Source organism: Psammomys obesus, unplaced genomic scaffold (assembly GCF_907164565.1).
Source record: "Psammomys obesus unplaced genomic scaffold, mPsaObe1.curated_primary_1811, whole genome shotgun sequence".
Classification (NCBI taxonomy): Eukaryota; Metazoa; Chordata; class Mammalia; order Rodentia; family Muridae; genus Psammomys; species Psammomys obesus.
The window spans coordinates 766,751-776,251 of record NW_026590675.1 but is presented as its reverse complement, the minus strand read 5'-3'; the positions used below and the strand labels follow the sequence as shown (position 1 = coordinate 776,251).

At 51.0% G+C, this 9,501-nt stretch overlaps 1 protein-coding gene across 1 annotated transcript in view; it reads left to right on the top strand.

Annotated features, from left to right (window-relative positions):
- Window positions 1-9,501, top strand: part of Arx (aristaless related homeobox) — a 12,091-nt gene extending 2,590 nt beyond the window's left edge. Inside the window, exons 3-6 of the mRNA XM_055608250.1 lie at window positions 6-402; window positions 2,978-3,023; window positions 5,693-6,021; window positions 8,337-9,501. Coding sequence (XP_055464225.1) covers window positions 6-402; window positions 2,978-3,023; window positions 5,693-6,021; window positions 8,337-8,577 — 1,013 coding nt within the window. The 3' untranslated portion in view covers window positions 8,578-9,501. The remainder of the gene's footprint in view (window positions 1-5; window positions 403-2,977; window positions 3,024-5,692; window positions 6,022-8,336) is intronic.

The following is a 9,501-nucleotide window of genomic DNA, read 5'->3' as shown; positions in this document are numbered from 1 at the left end:
GTTAGAGGACGAGGAGGAGGACGACGAAGAGGAGGAGCTGCTGGAGGACGACGACGAGGAGCTGCTGGAGGAAGATCCCAGGGCGCTGCTCAAGGAGCCCGGGCGCTGCTCCGTGGCCGCCGCCGCCGCCGGCACAGTGGCCGCCGCCGCTGCAGCCGCCGCCGCTGCCGCCGGGGCCAGCGAGGGCGGGGAGCTGTCGCCCAAGGAAGAGCTGTTGCTGCACCCGGAGGACGCCGAGGGCAAGGACGGGGAGGACAGCGTGTGCCTGTCGGCGGGCAGCGACTCCGAGGAGGGGCTGCTGAAGCGCAAGCAGAGGCGCTACCGCACCACCTTCACCAGCTACCAGCTGGAGGAACTGGAGCGGGCCTTCCAGAAGACGCACTACCCGGACGTCTTCACCAGGTAGTCTTCACTGAGGGCCCGGGAGTGTGAAACTGGGGGGGGGGGCAGAGTAGGGGAACTTTCTTTTGCATCCCAGTACAGCCTCGGCGAGCGCGCACACACACACACACACACACACACACACACACACGGACTCACGCAAGCACGCACGCATGCACGCACGCAGGCGTGCTGTAAGTTTCGGCCGGTGTGCTTTTCTTTCCGTCCCAAAGCCCTCTGTACTTTCGTGTTTGCCGGTGACAAGTTTAGGAGCGAGCCAAACAGCCTCTCCCCAGAGCACCCGAAAGCGGCCACGTTGGGCCCCCACACGGACAGCTCCAAGCCAAGCGCTAAGACCGGAACCAGGTCCTGGCCAAACACAGGACACACTGCCCCGAGAGCAGGCGCTATTTTTGACCCCTGTACCGTGTACTGTGCGCGGCCCACCCTCCTCCCGGTGACCCAAGAGTCAGTGGGTATCAGTTACTCTGTTCTCAGGAGAACTGGAGCCCTTGCCTTCAGGGAAGACCTTTAAAAAGCTCCGAGTTTTTGTCACTTGGGGACTCCTGAAATAACCAAAGAAGTCAGAACTTAGCAGCATCTGCTGTCTGTACATAAGAAAGGCACCAGCCAGACTCTTCCCTTGTGTTTCTGTCTCAACCCCCATACCCACTGCATCTCCCGTGACTTCACTGTAAATGGGTTGATGGGGTGGACCATGATTTCTGGAGATGTGGCAGATGGTAAATCAAACAGCTGAGGTGGAGGTGGGGGCGGCAAGAGTTTGTCTCTTGGACTAATGTACACTTCCCAGTCTGAGAAACTTGGGCTGATGGGATAGCTGAGCCTCAGAACCCCTGCCTATTCGGTGGGCTGACCTAGGGGTACCAACAGGCTTGGAGCCTTTCCCACCCATGGGCCAAGATTTAGGCTCGGACTAGGAGCCAACGTTAGGGGCAAAGGAAAGAAGAAAGAAAGAGACCGGTCCCTCAGTGAGAACACAGAAGGAGACCTGTGAGTGCCTGGCTCGCACGCTCCTCGAGCCTGCAGCTCCTTCCCAGCTTTTCAAAGTGCATTTTCCAAAGGGAAAGCTGCCTGTCCTTTTGAATCAGAGAAATCTCTGCTTAGGACTCAGGGCCTGAGACAACTCCAAAACATAGTTGGTCTGGCCGTTGCCAAACTCTTGTCGCCAGAAGCAACCAAAAAGTGAATTTAATGCAGGCGAGGGCACGGAAATTTGGTCCTCCTCCGTGTCACTCAGTCTTTCCCGTGTCGTTGAAGGCACAACTAAAACTCCAAGTCAGCATGTGCTATTCTATCACATAGCTAACGGGACCCGTTGATTTTAGTTTTGTGTTTATCAGAGACGTGTACTTAAAAAGAAGAAAAGGACAGTGTCGCTTAGCATCGAAGTCCGCCTTTAGCTTGTGGGGGAGACCAAAGTACAAAACCTGAGCAACTCCTCTTCATCGCCCCACCCCCCATCTCTTTCTAGCTCAGCAGGCCTAACTCCTGGGCTAGAGCCTAACCAGACTGGAGTGGAATTTTAGGTTTGCTGGTGCTCTCTGCAAAGGGGGTGGGGGGGGGGGAAGAGTGTTCAAAGGAAGGTGTTTAGTGAATTAATTCTTTTCTCGGGGCTGAAGAAGTTTCAGGTGCCAAGCAGGTCCCGCGGGCAGCGCAGACCCAGGCCCCAGGCTTAGGCAGCCCCTGCTCTTTCGTATTAGGGAGCAGAGAGCCAATTACTCTCGGTGCGTTCGTGTATTTTCGGTAAACAGGCCGTAAGCCGGTTTACAGCATCTTAATGGTTTCCTATTTGCCTTAATTGTCGCAGTAATAACTGCAATAACGGGGTAGGGTTTCAGCTAAATTGACTTCCCCTGAGATGGGCAGGGTTTGTAGTGGGCACTGGAGTCAGGAGGTGCGCAGAATTTTGTTTAATCGAAAAATTACCCCACTGAACCCTTAACAAGCTTAACATATCTCCAGAGGGTAATGGGGAGTGTGACCTAAGGGTGTAAGGGAGGGCAGGGGGGAGGAGGGGGAGAGATGGAGGAAAGGCAAAGAACTGGAAAGAGGGGCAAGAACCGAAGGGAGATAAATTTTTCTTAAACGCAAAACAAAGCCAAGAGGGCAGAAAACAAAAATTGTAGTTTATTGCTGAGCTCTTCTTCCATCTAATATTTGAATAAAAGAGGGCCATGAGCACTGTGCCTGTGTGTGTGTGTGTGTGTATGTGTGTGTGAGTATGTGTGTGTGTGTGTGTGTGTGTGTGTGTGTGTTTCCCACCCTGCTCTAGCCTAAGAGATTGAGAGAGAACTCATTTGTCTAAGTTTGAAGACTTATGGACTCAAGAATCCAACCCTGTCACACTGTGTGATATATTGTATAATATTTTATATTTGTCACTGTGCTGGTTTTGTTTTGTTTTGTTTTGTTTCTGTTTCAATCAAATAGTAGGCATGCTAGAGGTGAAGATGAGTCATACCCATGTACTTGGGGTGTGGACTGGAAGACACTGTCATGAAGGGGGAAGGTGGCTGAGAGAGGGCTACTGGGGCCTACTGTGACCTTCAGTCTGAATGTTGCTTCCTTATAGGGAGGAGCTGGCCATGAGGCTGGACCTGACTGAGGCCCGAGTCCAGGTGAGCTCCGAGAAGGGATGAAAGAGGGTGGGGGAGAGGTGGAGGGCTGCCTTTCAAATATAAAGAAGAGAAACCAAATTTGAAAAGTAGACCCAAGCACTCACAACACAAAAAGATATTTCAAAAGCAAGCTGCAAACTGGGAACTACAAAAAGGAAGGTTTCTGTGTTTGGGAGCTTAAAGAAGTAGCCTGGGATCAAAATGGGGAGGGGGGGCTTTTTAGTCCCTGAGAGAGCAACTCAATAGCCCCCCATCCCAACCTGGTACCCAAGGCCCCTATAGAAAACAATCCACCAGCCGACTTCTCCTGATTGAAATAATAGGATGGAGCATGGATTTGGTTGTTAGACAAATCCGCTCAGCTCCAAGCAGGTATTTGGCTGCGATTAAGTCTCCAATCGGGCTTCATAAAAGCCCACTTAGTGCTAGAACAAACAGGGCCATTTGAAGGCAAAATGCTGTTTGATTTCCCCTCCGCCCTGCACAAGGAGCTGGCTAATGCTATTTGATTTCCCATTTTTTATAGCAATGAACCCACATTGATCTAATAGGGAGTGAGTGCAATGCTATTAAAGGTGTTTGCAGCCCCATACCAGAGTGCATTTCCGAACCCAGGCCTCATAACCAAAGAGACAATCAACACTGGGCAGCCCCGATGGCCAACAGAAAACAGATGTCCTCGGGTTAGGAGCTGACTGAATCACTTTACAGTCAAAATCAAGCGCTGATAAAGCACAATAAATTCCATATGGCTCATTTAATACACAACAGCTTCTTGCATTAGAGGGCTAATGATGAGGCTTGTTCCCTCCTTTCTGTTGACACATTTCTCCATTGTCAAACAGAGATGTGACAGCAACTCCACATTTTCAGCTCAGGGGAACGAGTCATGGGAAAGTTAAATAACTTTTTAAAAGAAAGAGAGAGAGACCACTCCCCTTCTCCTCTGCCCACTATTCACTGGAGAAGATGTAATTAAGTGAATATGAATTATCAGAGTCTCTTTCGTTTACCTTTGGGGGCCTCAGAGGTATTAATTCAATAATGAGGAATTGCAGGGGACATCTTGATAATTGCAGTTGAAGCAGAGGGTCCAAGAGACAGAGGCTCTCTCTTTAGAAAGGATTCCATGTCATTTAAGGCCCTTCTGCCTCCACTGCCCCCACTTCCCTTCCTTTCATTCCTTTCCCTACAATCAAGAAACGGCGGATATTCTGGTCTAGACAGATTGGATATGAGAAAGCTGGCAGTCCAGGCTAATCTAACTTTTTGAAGCCTTGGGTCTCCAAGATACACATATGGATTATTTGAAGGCTGATGAAGGAATGGCCCCCTTTCCCCAGAACCTTAAGACATCAGCCAGTTTGGGTTCTTGATTTTTTTTTTTCCTTGTCCTAGATGACTGTCTAGAAGTCCAACCAAGCTCAGCTGCTAATGCAACTCCCCACCCCCAGCCCCCTTGGAAATTGGAAAGATCGGGATGTCTGTAAATTTTTTAAAAAGATGTTCCTCTGTGCTAATTCCCATTATATTTTCATTTAATTCTGTATAGCCCCCAGAGTTCATTCTTAATTTTTAGACTCATGTGCAGTCACAAACTCAGCCCTAAAAATATTAATGCCTTCTGGGGAGAAGGCACATGGCTTCTGAGCTGTGGGAGTGATGAGCAGGTCACATAAAAATGATTTCATGCTCTTGGGGGATATTTTTAGATGATGGTAGCTGCCATATTTCAGGTAAAGGTCTCTATTCAAAGTGCTTCTTATTAACAATTAGGAAAATACCTCAGGCTGGAAACCTCCCCCAATCCTGAAACTACCTTATTTAAAGAACCCCGCGAAAGCATTTTTTCCCAGGCTCCCCCCCCCCCCTGAAGGCGCTGAAGATGACTTCCGGTGCTCAGGTGATCCTGCCTTATTCCTTCCAGCAGTTGGGGACGTGTCATGCAGAGCCCCTGCGGAGAGCCTGCTTTGGACCCCCTCTTTCATTTCCTGGAGTACTAGCCCTCTCATATGCACAGCTGTTTTTCACTTTCCAGAGGCAGTTCTCTCCTCTCTGTCAACCCATCCAAACCCCAGAATGTGTTCAGTAACTATTTTACTTTTATTTTTTTTTTTTTACAAAGAATAAATAACCTTCCTGCTTTGCTTTTCAAGAGAGAGCAGACATTGCCCAGGCTCTTGGATAAGCCCGAAATACGTGAAAATCTAAAATATCCAGAATAGATTTGTGGTTCATGGCTTGATGCCTGCCCATTCTCAACAGTCATCAGTATCTGGTTTGATTTGTTGCCTTATATGCATTCTTCATTAGAATCTGATGAAAAAAAAAAAGATTTATTGGCTCCATTTTACAGATTAGAAAACTGAGGTCCAGAGAAGTTTAAATGAAGTTTTGCAACAAAGAAGAGTCAGCCCAAACCTGGCAACCTAGGCGATCCCAAGTTTTAACTTTCCTCTATTTTGGAAGCCTTGGCTAGACACCACATTTAAGGGTTTGCTTGTTCACTGGTTCCTCCTGAATTAATGTCAGGGCTGCTTTTCATCCAGAAACCACAGAAGGCTAGCTTGGGCTCAGGAACAATGGCAGGAGGAAGAGAAGGCCCTGGGAGTCCAGGGAAGGGGCGAGCCAGAGCTGATCCCACTCGGGCCTCTCTCTCCGTTTTGCAGGTGTGGTTCCAGAACCGTCGGGCCAAGTGGCGCAAGCGAGAGAAGGCTGGCGCGCAGACCCATCCTCCGGGACTGCCCTTTCCCGGGCCGCTGTCGGCTACCCACCCGCTCAGCCCTTACCTAGACGCCAGCCCCTTCCCCCCGCACCACCCTTCGCTGGACTCAGCTTGGACAGCGGCTGCCGCCGCCGCGGCAGCCGCCTTCCCGAGCCTACCTCCGCCTCCCGGCTCTGCCTCCCTGCCGCCCAGCGGGGCGCCGCTGGGCCTCAGCACTTTCTTAGGAGCAGCTGTGTTCCGGCACCCGGCCTTCATCAGCCCGGCGTTTGGCAGGTAACTAACTGCAGCCTTAAGGGGCTCTGCCCGTTGGTCGGTCCGTCTGTGTGTCAGTCTGGGTCTCCCTACCCAAGCAGCTGTTGAGGTCTGAGAGGAGGCAGGACGGGGTGATACACGTTTCAACCTCGGTGAGTTTTTTACTCAAACAAAATGGCCTTTGATTTTTTTTTCCTTAAAAGAAAAAGCAGCTCTGGAAGACAACGAATTAGGAGTAAGGAGGAAAGGGGAAGGGAATTGACAGTAGCAAGAGTGACAGCTGGAAATTGTTCATGAAAGTGGAAAAAAGTCTGGTTTGAAGGTACCCTCCGCCAGGGGTGCTTTGAGTGAACAGGTGTAGGCTCCAGAGCTGGGAGGACTTTAAAAATCTTGCAAAAGTCCTTCTGCAGGCCACAGAGCTTGGAAGGGTGAGGGACGCACTTGGAGCCCCCTACAGGAGCCCAGGAGCCAGGAGGCCCTTCAAGTGCACAGAACTGTTTCTTCCCCCCACTCTATGTTCCCCATTACTCCTATGACCCGGTGCCAACAGTACCCCCATATGTGCAAACCCCGATCCTGACAGCGGCACAAGACAACGAAATAAAAGAACCATCTCATCGTATATAACTCCCTTTCTTTAAATGAACATTGAATGATGAAATAAAAAATCGGGATAATCACACAGACAAAGAAACAAAGGAGGGGAGTATTAAGTTGGAAAGTGCAGTGAAAATAAAACTGAATGCAGCTTCAATGATCTCTCTTTGGGAGAACAAAGAAATAATAGATTCATCCAACTGCGCAGCTACTCAGCAACAAAAAAAAAAAATTATACATGAGAAAACTGAAATAGGACTTGAGGGAAAAGTAATGTACCAAACCACGAAAATACCTAGCGAGTGCCTTAAAGTGCAGTTAAGCGGGGTTCCTCAGTTTACCTAATGGAGCGAAGGCATGTTACACCCCCTCCAGGTCACCCATTATCATTTCTTTCTGGATAAAACAGAGTCCGGTGTCTCCTTCCTACTTTCCCCCCTCTGACAACAAAACCAAGCGACCCCCCTGAAACACTGGAGATATCTCGAGGTTGGAAGGAGGGGGAGGTGGATTTGGCATGGTGAGTGAAGAGAAAGCTGGAAGCTAGGAGCAGGGGGCTCCAAGAGCCCAGGTGGGCTCGTTTCTAATTGAGAAAATTCAGGGCTGCAGCAGGAGCCCTTGGGGAGATGGCTGGAAAAACAGGCCAGGCGGCCAGGGTGGAGGTAAGGGGCCTCGGGGCGTTCGAGCCTCTCAGCTGAGGGTCAAGGGTGTTGTGGAGAAGGGCTGAGAGTAATCCCTGCGCGCAGAGCAATCCCGGTGGCACCCAGAGCCGGTGGCGCAGGCTCTGGCACCGGTCCCAGTCTAAGTGGGACCACCAAGGCTTGAGTGGTGCCAGGGGCTCGCAAGCCTGGGAACTATCTGGGGGTGGGATGGGGGGAGGGAGGGAGGCGTCTGGGGCTCAAGGAAGGCGGTGAGGGAAAGGAGTCTCGGCGCGGGGCGTCCGGAAGGTCCAAGCCGCCTGCGGAGAGGAAATCAACAGGCTGGCACTCAACCTCGCTCCCCGCCGGCGCTGGAAGTTTAGCCTAGCCTCGCGCGAAGGGTGCTTCGCCAGAGCTGGCGGACTGCAAAGCCAGCCCTCGAGGCCAGCTTTTCCTGGGCTCAGGCTCAGAAGGAGCCCCAGAGAGAGTTCAAGGTCCGCAGCGTGGGTCTTGGGTAGTTTCTAGTCTACTTTCTGCATCCCTTCCTCCCCCCCCCCCCATTAGCTTTTTCCTTCTCTTCTCTTCTCTTCTTTCTTTCTTTCTTTCTTTCTTTCTTTCTTTCTTTCTTTCTTTCTTTCTTTCTTTCTTTCTTTCTTTCTTTCTTTCTTTCTTTCTTTCTTTCTTTTTTCCTCCTGTTTCTTTCTTCGGTCCCTTTCCACTTGCTCTTCTTCCAACAGCATCCCTCCAGGAGCTGACCTCGGAACACAGGCTTTCTTAACTGAAACCCCAGAATCCACACACTTGGCCCTCGTGATCTGGGCTGTGGGACCTACCTCTGGCTCTGAATTCGTTCTCCTCCCAACCCTTGACGTGTCTAGTCCCTCGAGCTTTCTCTTCCTGGTGGCTACCCTTCTTGGCCAAACCACCAGCCCACACCAGTTGCAGCCCGAGCCCCGCCCGGCCCAGACTCTCCCAGCTGCGCCATGCCCTCCAGCCCCCCGCCGCCCGGGTGACAGGTAGCCAGATTCGCTGCCCCGGGAGCCTCGCTCCGCTCCCGAGGCCGTGACCGCGCTGTTTGCTCTCCCCCCCCCCCCCCCGCAGGCTCTTTTCCACCATGGCCCCCTTGACCAGCGCTTCGACCGCCGCTGCACTCCTGAGACAGCCCACACCGGCGGTGGAGGGCGCGGTGGCCTCAGGCGCGCTGGCCGACCCAGCCACCGCCGCGGCAGACAGACGCGCCTCCAGCATAGCGGCGCTGAGGCTCAAGGCTAAGGAGCACGCTGCGCAGCTCACGCAGCTCAACATCCTGCCTGGCACCAGCACGGGCAAGGAGGTGTGCTAAAGGCTGCCCTCCGCCATTGCGCTCCTTGGGCGCGACAGGAAAGGTCACCTCAACTCAGCACCACTCAAGACCAAATGGAAACAGAGGACCAGCACACTCCCATGACGGCACAGACAGAGCGCAGCCGCCGCCTTCGCAGCAGCCTGGAAGCGGACGAGGCAGCTCTTGGCGCTAAAGGACACGGCACCTCTTTCGATGGCTGTCCCCCTGCCCCTGCCCCTGTCCCTACCCCTGCCACTTTCCAACGTCGCTCCAACTCAATCGTCCACTCTCCCACTCTTACCTTACTGAAAAATAACGGGGAGGGTTTCTCCCCAAGATGCCTAGTATTGAAGTTTAAAAAAAAATTAAAAGCCCAACCTTCCCCACTTAGCTTTTCTTTTGAATAGCATTTTGGCGCTCTTAGTTGATTTCAGCGCGGCCCGGCTACACGCCAGGGCCAGGGAAGCGAATGCGAATCTGTAAGATAACTAACAGTGCACTTAAAGAAAAGGGGCGTCTCGTTCTTGTTCTCTTCTTTATCATACACCAACCAAGGTTTTTATATCAAACCAAAGGGAAATACTCTGCTAGAATATGGACTGTTGAAGTCACCAAACTGTGATTATTGATTCTGTACATACCATTGTTATTAAAAAAAAAAAAAAAAAGAACAGAGCTTTGTATATTTGAAATGTTATAACGCAATTGCACTCAGCGTGGTATGGTAAAAATTTGTCCTCCTGTAGATTCTTACTGTGTTGTAGATACAGTAGGGTTCCTAGACAAATATTTATGTACTCAAGCCCTTTATTTAACTTATTAACTGTAGAGGCTTCGGAAATCTTCAAGATAAAGGCAATGGTACAGTGCTTTTGTGTAATGTGTAATTGTTATCACTTTTCCTTGCTATCTAGTGGAGAAGTGTCACACTCAAAATAAAAT